The sequence below is a fragment of the Convolutriloba macropyga genome, chromosome 11, assembly GCF_964194025.1.
Source record: "Convolutriloba macropyga chromosome 11, txConMacr16.3, whole genome shotgun sequence".
NCBI lineage: Eukaryota > Metazoa > Xenacoelomorpha > Acoela > Convolutidae > Convolutriloba > Convolutriloba macropyga.
In genome coordinates, this window is record NC_134478.1 from 18,127,216 (window position 1) to 18,145,465 (window position 18,250).

The following is an 18,250-nucleotide window of genomic DNA, read 5'->3' on the forward strand; positions in this document are numbered from 1 at the left end:
GAGTAATTTGGTGAAATTATTTGAGAAATTCACGTTAACCTGCGTAAACGTTTATGCAAACAAGTATTGCGCGGGTCAATTTCCAAAAGGATTTTTTTTCAAAAACATCCCAGCTGACTAATTTCTGCTGACTGAACTTGTATTGTATTGGAAAATGTGTTCAGTTACTGTAGTTTTGCTGCTAAAACACTTTTGATTTTTCTTGGTAGACAATTGCCATCAAGTGTGCTAAATGTATTTGACAGAGAAAATAATTTGACAGAATCGGTAAAAAACATCATGCTGAAACAAACATGAACAAAATTTCATGTAGCAGTTTTTCTTTGTTCTAAATTTTCCCCAAAAATAGCATCTTCCCAAAAGAATAAAAACAAAATCCAAAAATGAAAAGGGATGTACAGCCATTAGCTCCAGCTAAAACGTGTGATCGGCTAAAAATGTCCGCGGTTGCAATTTAATTTACCAAGAAGAACCAACAAAAAAAAACAAAATACGATTTCTTCTAAAGTGTATTAAGTTAAAAAAAAATAAAATGCTGTTTTAGATTATCTCGCTTACTTAAAAATTAAGGGATCTCTATTAATTCATGTTGCAACCACTTTGTGTCCAGATACTTTAAAAATAAATAACCTTTCTCATTTTTATTTTGCATTTTCTAAGCGTTTTACAATTAGTTCTTCTTTGTTGAATTTTCTAAAGGCTCTTTGAGAGCATGAAGGTTTCGCATTGGATTGAAAAAAAAGCAGAAACATAGCCGGCAGATTTCCGGAAAATAGCCACCGTTGACGCGCTTGATGCACATCGGGATTGAAACGGAAAAAGAAAAAAAGAAGAGACAAATTAACTGAAATTTTGTTTGTTCTTTTTTCAGTGTGAAAAAAGGTTCTTATTTGGCGTGCAATTTCAATTAAATTCTAAAAATATAATTCATTTAGCTTCTAAACTGAAGACTAATAAGTTTAATACCAATATCAGATAGAAAAGATTCTAATGAACTTTGTAATCTAAATCTCAATGACCTAATGACGAGGCTTTATCGGTTTATGCCGTCACTTTTGATTTTAATCTATTGACTTTGACCGTATTCACCATGTTACGTAGTTCAATTTGTAAAAAAGATTCAAATCCACTCAATTGAAACACTGAGTGAAGTAAGTCCGAAGTGACACGTGAAAATTGTGACTTATGTAAAAAGAAAAACGAGATCAAAAGATGAAGCGAATTAAAAAGCAGAGCAGCAAAAACCCTGTCATACAATTTAAAGAATATTCATTAATTAAACAATAAACAAGAGCTTGAATTGACTATGAGTGATTTGGGAAAACCATTTCTAAAAAAATCAGATTAAAAAAATTAAAGAAAAAACAGAAAAGCAATGTCAAAGTGCCGCATGTGAACAAAAAATCACTAGCGAGAAATAAAAATTTTGTTCAAAACAAACATTTAGGCCTAGAGTGAAGCAAAAGTGAAATGAGAAAACCATTCAGAAAGAAATCATATCCAAAAAGTCGAGAAAATTGGTAAACATCAAAATGAAATTGCTGCATGTGAACAAAAAACAACTAGCGAGAAAGTGAATATTTGTTCAAACACCGTTTTATTCGCTCTACTTTAAAATTAGAGCACAAAAATTTTATGCCACAAATCCACTCGCTTTTTTGCTCTACTTCCTGGTTCGGAGTGACCAAAATTGCTACTCTAATTTTGACTTCAAAAGTCATAATATTATGTGAACCGATCTTTTAAAAAAGCAGAGCACGACAAGTCCTGCCCTACAATTCAAAGAATTTTCATAGACTAAACACAAGACAAGGCCTAAAATAAATTATGATGGATTGCAAAAACCATTAGGAAAAAATCCGATCAAAAAAAATGGAAATAAAACAGTAAAAATTAAAGTGAAATTGCCGCATGTGAACAAAAAATCAGTAGCGAGAAAGCGAATTTTTGTTCTTTTTTAAAATAAGAGTAAGAAAATCAGGCCGCAAAAACAACGCGCTCTTTCGCTCCACTTGTTGTTTCGGCGTGCCCAAAATCTCTACTCCATTTTGATTTCAAAAGTCAAGAAAATGTAAGAAGAGATCTTGAAAAAGAAAAAACATAGAAGAATTCCGGAGACCACTCGATGTGGAAATACAGCTTCTCATCAGACAAAACGTGCCTCCACTAGTCTATGATTATCTTGAAACAAAAGCTGAAAAACATAAAACAAAAAAGTAGAAACAATAAAATCAAATCTGCTAAAATATGATAAAAAAATCTGACAAAATTTTATCATAAATTGAGATCCCGAAACAACTTTCTCTAGCAAAAGTACTTCATCAAAACAACTTTTGTCTACTAAAACCACGTATGGGAATTTTTTAGAAAACTGAAGCCAAATCATGAAAAAGTAAGCTCTTTCAAACAACTTGGACTAAAATCTGGAAAAGTTAATGAATTTTTCAAAGGTACAAAAGCACATGAATCCAAACAAAAAGTCCATTCGGGTATCCAGACGCTAGCAAAACAATAGGCAAGTCATAATAGGCTAAGAATCGTGTCGAAAAAAAACAGACAAAAAACGAAAAAGTGCAAAAAAAGAGAAAAATAATTTCATTTTTCGCCATTTTTTTTATAGTTGTCCTCTACATCAAAATGCTTCATATCTCCAAAGTTCGTTTTCTACAAATTTTTCAAGTAATAGGTGTTTTTTTTTCAATACACATTTGAGGCAGTAAAACAAAATAATCGTCAAAAAATTGCAAAATTAGCTCAAAATTCAACAAAATACATGAAAAACTCTGAATTAACATAAAATTCCTATGACTTCCCAGAAATCTGCAAACCACAGCCAAAACCAGCCTAAACTTAAACAAAATTATAACCAAACCTCTTCACCAAAAAATTGAAAAAAACTGCTTTAAAATGCGGCACGTGAACAAAAAAATTCGCTTGCTTACAGAATTTCTTTTTCACACCTCAATTTCTCGCTCTCTGGAAAACAGCCATATGAACAAAAAACTCTTTTTTCGCTCCACTCTTCATTTTGTTTAGTAACAAAATCACTTACAATTTTTTCACGTGTTTTATTTCCTGCTTCAAAATTCACTCCAATAAAATTGATTTTAAAAAAGGACTTCTCCAATACTCCTCTTCGAGTCGTAAAGAAGACAGCGCCCCAAAACAATTCAATTTTTTTGAATTGAAAAAAAGACAGCGCCCCAATACAGTTAAAGTTCTGTGAATTGTAAAAAAAGGAGAGCGCCTAAATAATAGCCGTTAAATAATAGCCGCGGCCATTTTACATTTGAAAACAATACGGATCTGAAATTGAAGTTTTTTGATTGGACTTAAAGGCTTTGATCTCACCACAAGAGGGTACAGAATGCCCATAAATGGATCCGAGAAGCTCCTAGAGTGCCCAATAAGCGTTGGCCATAACACTTTATTTGTGTAAAAACAATTATCCATCTTGATGAAAAGAAGGCGTTTGAATGGAATCTGGAGCTTCGTTCAAGAAGAACTTAAAACTGTAGTTGGTAATAAAAAGTTTGGTTTTTCAGCCATTTCTTCCATCTAATGCTTCACAATATATTTTGTTAAATACACTTTTCCATTTATTTCTGTTAGAGCTGCGTGAGTCTGCAGAAGTCACTTCGAAACTATTATCTAGAACCATGGTTCTCGAATAACTCCAAATCCAATCAGAGTTACCTAAGTTGCGCTACGTAGGTGCTGGATTGAATGATTTAGAACTTACCTGTGCAAATTTCTAATGCAATTGCTCCGCTGTGAACAAAGTTACCTCCACAAGGCGTAAATGTACCAATTGCTGCCACCAAAGAGAGACGGTAACCAGTGCCTGCTGTTAAGTTGCTTACTGTCAAATCACTGGAGGTTGAATTCGCAAAAGGCGGGTTGTTAATTATGTCCCATAATGAATAATAAGAGGGATAATAGATACCGCTTATGACTCCATATGTGTCGGCTGTCGACAATGATATTTGTTCACCGCGAAAAGTTATAGATGTTTGACTCAGCACTGCAACGTTTTGCCGATTGCTCCAATCTATAGATGGCGGAGATGGCGCTGAAATATTAAGTTAACGTCATTTATTTCTTTTCTTTTTGCAAATTCTCCTTGCTACCAAACAGGTATTCATTAGCTCGTTTTTTATTTCATTGTGTCGTTTCACTTGTAGAAAAGGGATTGTCTTGATTCAATTCGCTGCAAAACAAACATTTGACTGAGAAAACTTATCGAATTTTCACATTATTTTCCCCAATAGCTGTTAGGCCAGACATAAACAAAAAAGAAGCCTGATTGACATATAACTGAATCTATTACCACTCGCGTGCTAGACAAATTGCCGAATTGCATTTGCCCCGATATCTGAATTAAATTTTGTGTAAATTCAATAAAGAAATCGAGAAATCAAGTATTCGTAATAAAGAAGCATAGGATAGCATAGTATAAAAAAATAGCATAAGTTTCTGATTTTTTTTTATTTTCCTCTTTTGCCCAGGCTATCTACAAAACATTCCAGGATCAACTTAAGATGTGACATATATTCACTTAGAGCCAACTTTTTTCTCAATGAACAACAATGAGAGTGGATGAATGGTATGCTTGAGCGATCTCTCAACGTTTTTTATTATCTACCAGTCTTTTTTGTAGAAGTGCTTGCAATTTATCGCGCTGCGTCCTTCATTCTAGAGAATTGCGGAGACAAAAATAATTTCAATTAGTCGTCTTTGTTTTCGATATTGAATTCAATTAACGAAATTGAACAACAGTAAAAACATTACAACATTACCGAATAACGTCGGGCGAATTGCTTTCGAACGACCAGCGAGCGGTTGGCTTCGTCAGTAAATCGCAACAGATTGATGAGGCTGGCTTTAGCTTAATTGACGGGGCGTGAGGTGAGCGCTGTGGGTGTGGGGTGAGGTGATTGATCAATTTCTAAGAACCGCTCTTCACATCATAAAAATAGGTCACCAAAACAGTTCCTGTGAGTCGCATACTTAGAGACTAGTGAGCTGAAAGGCTCTAGGAAATTTGAATGCCCACTGGCGCTACCTGTTTATCCCGTTTTTAGGTACGAAAAGTTCAGTAGGCCAGACGAAAAATCCGTCAAACGAAAAATTGCATTAAAAAGACAGACAGGACTAATATAATTGCTCTAAACTTCGTTTGAGAGAAATTAACAGTGTGCAAGAACTGTCTCAAAACTTATCAGGCCTCGCTAAATCATGTTCGAGACCCCTTCAAGACTTCAGAAGACTTAAAAGGTGATTCAAGATTTGCCAATTATAAAAAGTGACATTGTTGTAGCTTTGACAGAGTTCTGATTCAGGACTTGAAATTTCACTGATTTAGTACTGATTGAGACTTGCGATGGGCGCTCAGCAGCCGCGAGTAATTCCCGTGTGTTGTGTCTATGGGGTACATCAAGGTCAAAATTACCTCAGACGCCTGCATGTTTTTTTTGACTAAGCTTGCCTCATCGTCCTTTTAGTTCGAAAATTTGAAATATAGAGGCTATCGCTGATTTAACATTTCACATTTTGTCTCATACCTGTTATTTCAAAAGTGCGCGTTCCTTCAAAAAATATTTTTTAAACCTTCCCTTCCTCAAAATTCAAGAGCCATCGTTCCATCTGTTCACGAACAAAATTCTTATAGTATTTTTTGATCTCGTTTGTCTGCTCATGGCGTATAAAGAGTCTTTTTATGTTATTTTTTGGCGCTGACCTTCATTTTATTGCTTTTGTCTGAAACAGTAGTGATAAATCATAATTGTTTTGTAATTGATCGCGTCGAAATACTCCTGTAATATATGAAGTATTTTTTGACTTCTGCTCTTCTTTAAAAAACAAAAACTGTTTTTTCAAAGCTCATATCTGAACCTTCTCATTGAGAGTACGGAAAAAAATCTCATGTCATGAAAAATTATAATAAATTATAATAAATTTTAATAAAAATTATGAAAAACTCAAAACTCAGTCATTGTTGGCAGTTAAAGTTACAACATATTTTGAGAAACTTTTTAATATGAATATATACACATTATATATATTATATAAGCATATATATATATATATATATATATATATATATATATATATATAACAGATTATTTGGCTCTTCAGGCTGAAAACATAAAAAAGACAAAAACTTTCCAAATTTTGCAATAAACTGCAAGTTTTATTAGAAAGAATTGCTGAAAATTGTGATTTTACAGAGTTGAAAACTATTCAACAGACAGTAAAAACTTTTCAGTACGTTATATCAAACCCTTAAGGGGTTTTCTGTTCCCCGTGGCTGAAAATATTTGAATATTGATTAATATTGTCAAAAGAACTGAAAATAATTTAAGCATTTGTCAAAAGAGTGTTTCGTGATGTTAAAATGTTGAAATTCATTCCATTACCACAAGAAATTATGCGGCAACCTATTATCAAAAGATAGAAAATGTTTTTTATCTTAAAAAATGACAAAAAGTTCAAAGAGCTTGAAAAAAATTCTGAAAATTTGTAGAAAATTGCGTGTTTTCTGCTTGGATTACCAAAATATTTGCTCTTAAAAAGGTTATACCAAGTAATTATGTCCTATGGCGCTTTTTAAATTTAACCAGACTCAATTTTAGACTGGTCCAACAAAAAATTCAAAAAATGAGGAAAAAACGCAAAAAATTTGCATCATTTAAGGCTCAAAAAGTCCTAAAAATGACATTTTAACATTGAACTACGGCTTTCCCAGTAGCTTTACCACACTAAGCACTTGAAGGACTACTAAAAGCAGCTAAAAGCTTCTAATGAGACTTAATGACCGCTGGGCGCTACCTGTTTATCCCGTTTTTAAGGACGAAAACTCAAATGGGCCAGACAAAAAAATTGGTCAAGCGAAAAATCGCATAAAAAACACCAACAGGATAAACATAATTACTACAAGCTTCAATTCGGAGTAATCAACATTGATTTCCTAAAACATACCAGTTAAGTCAATTTTGATAAAAACATTTCTACTCTAATTCAGCGTTAATGAGGGTAACAGGTGATATCACGCCACATAACAGCACCTGAAGTGCGGCATCATTAAAAGAGTTAAGTAAAGAGAGAGAGAGAGAGAGAGAGAGAGAGCGTGTGAGATAAAACGTGAACGGGAAAAAAGGGAGGGAAAACCCCAACCAACAGAGAGAGAGAGAGAGAGAGAGAGAGAGAGAGAGAGAGCTAGAAACGTTTCCCTGGTGAGATTCGACTCTGAAACTTCTAGTTTTCTAGCCTTGATAAAATCAAATGAAAATTGAAAAGTGCACAATTGAAATCTATTTTTTTCAGATTTTGCAGTGAAAAAAATGTTCAGAAGCACTTTTGTCTCTTGAGTTCTTTCGTTAAATTCAGAAATTGAAAAAATATTCAAAAGTTTTAAAGACAATAGCAATTTATAGCAGATTCAAAAAAATTTTTTAATCTTATAATCTTGAAAAATTTTCCCTTAAATCTAGCAACTATACAGTAACCTATTATCAAACTCTTCTATATGAGTTTCCTTGGCTATTTAGTCTAAAGAATATTAAAAAAATTTCAGAGAAATTTGAAAAAATCAAAAGCTATTTAAAAAAATGTCTTAAAATGGTTAATACAAAGCTGAAAACTATTACTTTAACGAAACATATTCCGGTAATTTATTATCAAACCCTAATGGAGGTTTTCTTGAACCATAGGCTGCGAAAACCTGTACAACGAACATAATTGTCAAAAAAATGGAAAAAATCGCAAGTTTTGTCAAGAAATGGTAAAATTTGTGATTTTAAAATCTTGAAAAGAGTTTGATATCAACTAGAAACTATACAGTAACCTATTCTGGAACCTTAGAGGAGGTTGCTTGGCTCTTCAGAGTGAAAACGTAGAAAAAAAGTCAAAAAATTCGAATTCTTTAAAAAAATTCCCTTATATATAGAAATTATACATAAAATCAAACCCTAAATGAGGTTCCCTGGCTCTTGAGCCTAGAAAAATTGACAATTTTTTTTAAAAAAACAAGAAAAAAGTTCAAAATATTATAAAAAAATTGCCATAATTTGTGATTTTATAAAGATGAAAACTAAACCACAGACACTAAGAATTTTTCAGTATGTTATTATCAAACCGTTAACGAGTTTTTCTGATCACTGGGGTTCGAAATAGTTGAATAAGGACAAATATTGTCAAAAGATTTGAAAAAAATCAGGTTTTGTCAAAAAATATTAAAATTTGTGATTTTAAAAACATGACAAACATTTGATAACATCTAGAAACTATGCAGTAACCTATTCTGGAACCTCGGAGGAGGTTCCTTGGCCCTGCAGGCTGAAAACCTAAAAAAGACAAATACTTTCTAAAACTTGAAAAAAAATTTGCAATTTTTGTAAAAAAGAAATGCTCAAAATTCTTCTTTTTAAGAAATTCTTTTCTCAATTTGTTATAAAAAATTGACAAAATGTTTTCTTCAAATACAAGAAAAAAAACTAAAAAAATATAAAAAGAATTGGCATGATTTGTGACTTTATAAAGATGAAAACTATTCCATAGACAGTAAAAATTTTTCAGTATGTTTTTACCAAACCGTTAAGGAGTTTTTCTGTTCACTGGGGCTGGAAATATTTGAGTAATGACAAATATTGTCAAAGGATTTGAAAAAAAATTCAGGTTCTGTCAAAAAAATGTTAAAAATTGTGATTTCAAAATCTTGAAAACCAGTTGATAACAACTAGAAACTATACAGTAACCTATTCTGGAACATTAGAGGAGGTTCCTTGACTCTTCAGGCTGAAAACGTAAAAAAGACAAAAATTTGAAAAACTTGAAAATCATTCTATTACATCAGAAAGTTATACGGTTAGCTAGTATAAAACCCTGGATGAGGTTTTTTGGCTCTTCAGGCTGGAAAAACTGACAAAAAATTTTAAAAAACAAGAGAAAAAAAGTATTATAAGAATTTCTACCATTTATGATTTTAAAAATTGAAAACTATTCCTCAGACAATACCTAAATGAAACAGACAATGAAAACCTAAATAGAGATAAAAAAATTTCAAAAACTTGAAAAATATTCCATTACATCTAGAAATTATACGGTTACCTATTATCAAACCCTAGAGGAGATTCCTTGGCTCTTGAGGCTCGAAAAACTGACAAAAATGTTTTAAAAAACAAGAAACAAATTCAAAGTATTAATTAAAAAATTGCTATAATTTGTGATTTTAAAAAGTTGAAGGCTATTCCACAGACAGTAAACTTTTTCATTATGATCAAAGAACAATTTATAAATGCTTAATTCGGGCACACTTGGTTATGAGACGTTGCTATAAATTAAAATTTCTTGAAGGAATGAAAGAAACTTATTATTCAATTAGCCTTTCAATCAAACACCTCTGTGTTAGGGACAAGTAAACCAAGTTTCGACGATTAACAGTAAAGCTATATATAAAACTAAATTATGCTTAGGTGACATTTATGTAGCGGTTTTTGCAATCATTTTGTGCAGCTACATTCTTTAAATAGACCAAAAATTAAATTCTGCCAATTTTAATTACAATTGGCAACAAAAACGATAACTCTTCGGAAAATATGAATTTTAAAAAAAAATTTTAATTTCGAATTCTACTTTCGAAGTTGGGCTTTTTAATGATAACACTCAATTTTATCTACAATTAGTATAGCAATCGGCTAAAATTGTCTGAAAAAAACCAATTTGAGTATATAGTTCCTCCCCCCACAAGTAGGGTCGGAACAATTAAATTATGTTTAGGTGACATTTTAATTAGCTGTTTTTGCATTAGGTATCCAGCGTTCGTATTGCGTAATTATACGCCTTGAAAAGTTCAAAAATTAAACCTGACCGAAATTTAAAAACCAATGGCAGCAAATAGAGCACCATTCATTCCCTTTCAAACGATCAAAACACTTGGAATTCAGCAAAGCTCCACAAAATTTTGATAAAACCTTTAATCGCTTCGTCATATACCAAGTTTTCTTAGATGCTGTAAATTCAAGAAAAATTAGCTTAAAATGCGGCCACGTAAACTAAATTTTACATTTTGTCATAATTTTTTAGCGTCACGTATCAAAAATTGTTTGTTGCTGAAACGTTTTCTGGTTCAAAATCAAAAAAGGAATGACAAATGGCAAAATCAGGGCCAAAATTTTTATTCATTACTGCTTCTGAAAACGATTTGGATTCTTGATTGAGACATTGCCAGGTTCTGCTCAAAATAATTTTATCACACATTTTAGTGAAAATCCTTCGGGCTTCACAGAAAATGTCAAGGAGTGCGAAAACAGGAAACAATGTAGAGTAATTTTTTAGTGAAAATCTTTCGGGCTTCACAGACAAAATTTCAAGGACAGCAAAGAAAAAAACAAAATAGCGGAAAATCTTTAATGGTTTTCGTTTTCGCTCTAAATTCGAAGCGGACCATTTTCACAGCTATAGGAACCGAACTTCTAGTTTTGTAACCATAAAATACTAAACACAATTTAAGAACATCTCAGGCAGCAGCTGTTCAGGACAATTGTTTTCTCTCATTACAGTCATCTTTGAAAACGCATAGTTGTGCAAATGCATTTTACGTTAATTGTCTACAAAAAAACCAACACAAAAAATAATTTGATTTTTCGTGCAGAAAGTCGGCTCATGACAGTTGCAACTAGTTCGAACTAATCCACAAACTTAAAAAAAAGAACTTTTAATTTTTTAAAAATTTGGTAAAGGCTATAAGAAAAGCATTTTGAGGAAACAATTGATCGTCGTAGAACCTTGATAGCATCACCCCAAGCCGTTGACTGGTCAATTTTCTACAATTAACCCAAAATTCAATGGCTAGCTAAGATAAAATTAAATTGTTCCTTCGAAAAACCTTGAGAAAAGATAAAGAAAACAGTTTTTGGTTTAGGAGATAAGGTACTAGCAAACACAGGAATCTTTTGACAATAACGTTTGCTACAACAGCATTTGCACGGACACTTAATCACCTCTCAAGGGTTTATCGTTGTTTTTCTGCAAAAAAAGAAGGAAAGAAATTATAAAAATGATTCCTAACGATAACAAAAATTGAAATCATCTTTGTAAAAATTTTAATTTGTACATTTTACTTTTTCTTAAAGCTAATATACTTGATGTGCTGTTCAGTAAATTACATTAACTGCAAATACTCCAGGAGGGAAAATAAATGGCGTTTAAGTGGATTTTATAACTAAACTTTTTGATTTTTGACTAATTCTCTTGGTTATATTCTTTTTACAATTCAAATCCAGAGTTCGGAAACTTTTTTGCCATCTACTATCGTTTTTTTGTTGCAATTTCACCTACTGAACAAGCTGTTTTCTTACACTTCCTTCCTAATTGTTCCGACCCTTCTTGGGGGGGGGGGGGGGGGAGCAATAATATACTCAAATGGGTTTTTTTGTTCAGACAATTTTGTCCGATCAATATATTCATCGTAGAGACTGGTATCATTAGAAAACTTGTCCAGTGTAGAATAAGGAATTGAAAATATTGTTTTTGATTTTCGTTTGTTACAGGAAAATAGTGAGGTTTAAATGGTTGTGAAAATAGAATGAATTTCGTTAATTTTATTCACATTTTCCGGAACTTTTGACCAAAATTTGTCTTTTTGCTCAAATTTGTTAAAACTTAAGAAAGTGTTGTTGATGATATTCTTGAAAACAAAACAAACATTGTCGACTTTTTATTCATTTTTTATCAAAAAATCTTGCTAAATATTTCAAAATTCAAACTTTTTTATTCAAATACAGCACGAAATAAGATCTTTGCTCCTCTTTGAATCAACTTACGGGAATTAAACACCCAAACACCACTAATACAATTTTATGGACTCGAAAGGGGTTATTTTTACTTCAACTTCCGTTGTGAGTGCTCTGTAATTAAAACTTTGCCGTTTTTTGCTAACTTTTCTCGTTGATTATTAAAAACGCAGCTATTACTTTTGATTTCCTAACTAGTAAATTATCTATATCTATAACATTTGAAAAAATTAGTGTTCCTAATGGACAAACAGGATTAGCAGGGCCAGTTTTGAACCAATCTTGTACTGTTAAAATTCAAAAGTATTTCGGAGTGCAATAAGTCAATCTTTCTTTAAACTAAATTAGTCGATTTTTTTGAATCAACTCAAAAACAGAACATTTCAAATTAAAGCTTTTTAGTGATAGGTCAAATTGGCTTCTTAAGCAGCTCCAAATTACAGCATCTAGTTGTTTTACTTGAAAGTTTATGGTCATTTTGGATTGAAAAAAATTTAATCTTAAAATAAATAATGGCTTATTGAAATTCGCCTATTTTTTTTCTTAATTTTGTCAACCTGTAGCTTAGTGTCAGTAAAAAAAGGATTCTTCTTGTTTTTACTGATTTAGAATTTATCTCTATTGTAGTTTTACGCCTTAAGTTATGGCTTTCTGGCTAGATTTCTCTTGATACTACTAGATTTCACATTTTTTATTTTTAGGTATTTGCCCATTTTTCACGTTTTCTAGTTTTTTCACATTATCGGGTTACTGAGAGTTCATATATCACATTATTACTGTTCAAAATAGGGCACAAGTGATAATATTAAAATCTTTAAAGATATAGGTTATGGTTTAAGCGGCTTCGACTCTACTTTCTTGAAAAATTTAATTGTTTTGTGTTTTTTTCCCAAAAAACGGCTATCGGAAGAATACATTGAGCATATGAGATGCTTATAGTTTGGTAATTATCATTTTTTTAGTTTCTGGTCCCTTTTACTGCTAAAATCCCAGTGTTTTCTACTCCTCTGTAGCAGGAGCAAATTCAACTGCTGATTCACAATTTTTTGTAGATCTATCTCTGTATATGACTGTAGTTTCTCTGATAAATATGCCGAGGAATTGATTTGAAAATTGCTGATAAAAATGCGCAAAGATTATGTTCAATACATGTAAACGAGTGTGCTTGTTTAAGCTGATGTTTAATACGTGTAATATCGTTGGGAAATCTAGGTTATAATTTTTGTTGATTAACGAACACCTTTTTGGAAAGGATTCCTACTATATACATGCTGGATCCAAACACAACAAATCATTTGCCTCAGCTCAGATATCAGTTTTCTTCAGAAACTAGCAGCCAATCAAACTTCAGATATATAGTCAATCGCGACAAGTTTAGTCACGTTTTGATTTAAAAGAACCCAAAAAAAACCATGGAAATCAAGTTAAGCAACAAACCTGTGCATCGTGTGACGTTTGACCATCTCTCCGAGTAAATTGAAACACCTCCACAAAGACTGGTGATGACAGAAGCGAAAATCAACTCATAGGACGTGCCAGCTTCAGGCAAGTTAATGTACATTGGAGATGAGACGGAAGCAGGGTTGGCTGGAGTCGCAGTGAATGGCACCGGATCCCCGCTATATGTATTGGTCACTCCCATAAGCTTGTACTGGTCTATTTTGCCAATTGGAATTGTTACGATGCTATGAGACCACGTCTCGACTCTGATTTCATTATTGTTATAAGAGTAGTTGTAAGCACTCACTTTCGTTTTGATCAAATCAGGCGGATAGGGAGCTGGAAAACAATGCAGGGATTTTGCTATTTATTTAAACCACTTTTGAAAAGTTTCTGGCAGCCCAATTCTAGTTTTTTTATGGCAATATGATAAAATCAAACAGTGGAAACGAAAACAAAATTTGGCAATCAAAATTTTATTTTGAGAAGCGTGAACTGAGATGAACAACGCATCCAAAAAAAAAACAGAAAGCGATCTGCATCTCTGAGTTATATAAAACTAATGTGTGGTAGAACTGATCTAATTCATTCTTCATGAACAATTATCCTTTGAGAAGTCTAGGAAGTCGCAATCAAAAAGAAGATCAAGCAATTCTACTTCTTCTTTTCTGATTCAATAAAAGTGTCAATTCTGCCAATTGAAATTGTTTTTTATCTGATCAGTTGAGTGCGCCGACACTATGCAAGAGACGTCGTAAGTATAGGCTTGATTGAAGTTAAAATCAGACAGAGTTTAAAAGTTTGCCACAAGAAATATCATTATTACTCAAACAGCACTATTTCTCTCAAAGAGAAGTTTCGGCCCTTTAAAAAGAACCTGATGTATGTATTCAAAACTTTTTGAGATAAGCAAAGCCGATACTGTTCATAAACATCAAGAAAAATGATGGATATTCATCCCCGGGAGCGAGCAAGTGGTCTATAAATTCAGAAAGATAGAGTGCATCAAATATGATTTATTATAAAGACAAGAAATTCCTAACCGAGCTTATAAATAAACGACCGGCGCTTTAATTAATTATGCTTCAATGCAAACCTTCATATATACTTTTGAAACTCAAGAAACTGTAAAATGCTGGGACAAGCCTCGTAAAAGTCAAAGTTGGCGACCGAGATAATAAAAAAGAAAAATTGTTGTTAAAATTACGGTTGATATACAATTTGCATTTTATGTGTTTTATTTTGATAGCACCCATGAACACTATCAGAAAAGCAAAAAAATTACTGACCTTTTTGTTATAAACTTTGCTATTGTACGACTATAAAACTGACACCAAAAAAGCTGTCTCAGGGGATACTATAAATTGAATTGAGGTAAAGTCTACAATAGCACTAAAGTCTACAAATTTCTACTGTATGTGTTTAACTCCAATAATGAAAAAACAGAAAGAAACAAAAATTTTCAGAAATTAAGCGTGATTAGTTCAAAGTGAAAAATTGTTTGCTCTAAACCTACAATTTCTTTCCTTTTTACTGATAACGAAACAGTTTTTTGGATCACTCAGCTTAATGTGCGGCTTGATTGACTAACTGAGACATTAACAAAGCGACAGATACAGCCACAGATACATATGCTCAAATACAATATTAGAAGAACAAAAAAGAGAAGAAAAGAGCTAAGGGAGCGATACCCCACCAATGGGAGCGAAAGACAGGAGAACTAATAACAGTGAAAGAACAGAAACACAGAGAGAAACGCTGGGAATAAGAGAGAGAGAGAGAGAGAGAGAGAGAAAGAGAGAGAGAGAAAGAGATGGAGGAGAATGGGAGGGTTAGATAGTGGTAGATAGATAGAAGACAAATAGATAGAGGAAGAAACAGACGTGTGAGAGAGAAGAGTCAGAGATAGAAGGAGAGAGGTATAGATCACGAAACAAAAAAATAGGCTCACATTGAAAAATAATAAAAACCAAGACAATAGAGAGTGTAAAAAAGGGACAGAGGTGGGGAACCGAAACAAAATAAGAAGAGCAAAGAAGAATCAGAAACGAGAAAATAATCTTTTAATTGAATAAAAAGCAGCTAAAAATTGAGCACAAAAAGATATTAAAAAACAGAAAAAAAGATGCAGAAGGAAAGCAAAGAAGAAGAGTAGATAGAGAGAGGCTTAATTTCAAAAAAAAATTTAAAAAAATGAACGAAAAGAATATCTGTAGAAACTGAATCTGAGATTAAACGAACAAACAGACGAAAAAAAAGAACAAAGAGAGAGAGAGAGAGAGAGAGAGAGAGAGACCCGGACCCGAGTGTCAGAGCCTTTCAGTACTGATTCATTACAATCCAATGGTAAAACGATAAATCAGTCCTGAATCAGAGTGACCTAAGGGTAAATTTACCTCGCATTATGTGCAGACAAAACCCAGAAACATTTTTTTCATGAATTGTCACTGGACATTCTGATTTTGTTGTTTTTTCTGATCAGAGTAAAATCATAGTAAAAATGAAATTTTCGAAAATCGAAAATTTTGGCAAACGTGTCGCACGATCAGGCCATAAATTACAGTAAAACGTAAAGATCAGGCCATAAATTACAGTAAAATTACAGTAAATTGTGGTTATATTCGGGGTAATACAGTTGAGCTCTGATCTGAAAGCTAGAAATAGAGTCGAGGGGGTGAAAAGAGACACGAGAAAGAGGCAAAGCCCAAAAGTCGGCCTTTACTTTTTGAAAGCGGGCTATTTGCCTCGCTCCCAGTTTCGATCAAATAAACTAATGGATTATCGGAACTAAGTGGATTATTGTATCATGGATTTAATGGATTTTGTGAATGTGGGGGTGGTGGTGGGGGGGGGGGGTTGGAATAGATGAAGATTTAAGTGAATCTGTTGCAGTAGCGATTGAGCACCCCAACAGAACAACGACCGAGCACGTCAAACCCCCCCCCCCCAACCAGGAAACGGGGGGGGGGGGCTGAATTGGAAACCTAACGTTAATAGTTTCCGTTGCTACGTAACTGAATTCAGCGAAAATCAAGATATATATACAACTGCGCGGTGCATGAAACAGTGAAATAGTGCGACTGCAATTCTAATAAGATTACTGTAGGATATTGTCAGGATATTGTAGGAAGATTGTGTAGGATATTGTCAGGGAACATACATGTTATAGACGCTTATGAGAAATTGTAATTGCATAAATCTGGTTAAAATAACAGAAAGTGATGTGAAAAATTCTGAGTAAAAAAGTACAAAGCTTATAAAACCCAATGATTTTCATGATAATGATTGTCATTTTGATCGTGAAGGCGAGGGGTATCGGCATCTAGCTGCTTTAATCCTTGCCGTCTTTGAAGAATTTGTACGAAGCTGGTGATTGGCAAAGCCATCTCGCTTCCTCCATCCTCATTTGTTCTATGAGTTCTATATGAGTTCTATGTGAGTTCTATGTGAGTTCTGTGTAAACAGTTTACAGCACCTTTGTCAACTTGTAACTTTGTTGCATTCGTTTTTGAATCATTAAAGCAGTGATGTATTTTCCTCATTTCCTTCATCGGTACCTTTCTCGGCTGGTTTCATTCATTTCAGATGTATCTGATTCAATTCGTTCAAATTTGAGCCACCTGAAACTTCTGACGCATCTCTGTGAGGAATTTGACGGCAGGTGATGGTCGATCTGGCGACTGTTGGCGCAGGTACAAGGTCCAACAGCCGATTCAGAACTCCGTGAGTGAGCACATACGATTGTTCACAACTCGGGTTAGCACAGATGTGATCCGGAATTCACACCAGATCCGGGTATTCAAAGCTTCGGAGTAGCTGGCTGTAGTTCGCGGTATTCACAGCTTCACTGTAGATCGAAGATGAATTGGGGAAGATGAGCTGGAAGATGAGTGTCTGGAATCGCAGTGATGAGTCTGGAGTTCGGTTTCAGTCTGCAGCTTCGAATATGTTAAAAACAGGCAAAAACTCTAACTTTTTATTGATATTTTATTAAAAACTGCAATTTTGAGTGAATATTCCAGTTAATGTGTTCTATTAAATTGAACCTTTTTGAGTTCAGACAACGTTTTTCTTTTAACAAGAAATAGGCTGAACGTCTTAATGTGCAGAAAGAAATCAGTCTGAATTTTAGGCTGTCCAGAAAAAATTCAGTGCATGACTCATCAAAATTTCATTCTGTGCAGACCAAATCCAGTCTATTTTTCAGTCTGAGAAGAATAAAATCAGAAACGGTTTCTGAATTTTACAATTATCAGGCTATAAAATGCCCTGTCAAGAATTCTTGAAATAGAAAAAATCAGAATGGAATTTTCATGATTCAGTACTGAATTATTATGACACTCAGATCCGGGGAGAGAGAGAGAGAGACAATATAGGGAGAAAAAAAACTTGAAATGAAAGTGAGAAAAAGCAAAAGTGAGAGCAAAAGGGAAGCCAGTAAACATTCGGACTTTTTAAGCTTTTCTGCTTTAAAAGGAGTAAATGAGGAAAAGCTTTGAACCGCAAGAATTCTTGCTCCCTCTTAACACTCCTCTGCTAAAAAGATGAAGACAGTTTGTAAACTTAGCCAGCGTTCTGCTGTGCTGCTCAAGAAGCTCCGACCTTGACTTGCGTTTTGAAAAGAAAGAGACAAAATGTTAAAAAGCTTCGGCAAAAATTGGCATGCAGTGTACCTTATCAGGCCAAAAAAATTTTCGTTGATGGATCCCCTTTCAAATAATTTTTCGAATTTTTTCTTGAAATAAACTCAACTTAAAAGAGCAAAACTGATTACGTAACAAGAGTAGAATCTAATCGAGCAAATACCTAAAACTAATTGACAGAAAGACAGAAAGAGATAGTGTGCGTGTGTTTATGTTGTCTTCAAAGTAACATCAAGTGCGCAAATATGTTTAATGATCAGTAGATATAATTCCTAAAGATTTAAATTTATAGGTTTTGCTGTTTGTACAAACGTACAACTCCATATAGAAAGACCAACTGAACATATCAGATCGCAGCTTTGCAGCTTTAAAAAC

The 18,250-nt window shown here is 33.4% G+C and overlaps 1 protein-coding gene across 1 annotated transcript in view; it reads right to left on the reverse strand.

The window, feature by feature from the left end:
• Window positions 1–18,250, reverse strand: part of LOC142349676 (receptor-type tyrosine-protein phosphatase eta-like) — a 55,494-nt gene that overhangs the window by 10,453 nt on the left and 26,791 nt on the right. Inside the window, exons 5-6 of the mRNA XM_075401400.1 lie at window positions 13,230–13,571; window positions 3,743–4,072 (exon numbers count right to left, since the gene is read on the reverse strand). Coding sequence (XP_075257515.1) covers window positions 3,743–4,072; window positions 13,230–13,571 — 672 coding nt within the window. The remainder of the gene's footprint in view (window positions 1–3,742; window positions 4,073–13,229; window positions 13,572–18,250) is intronic.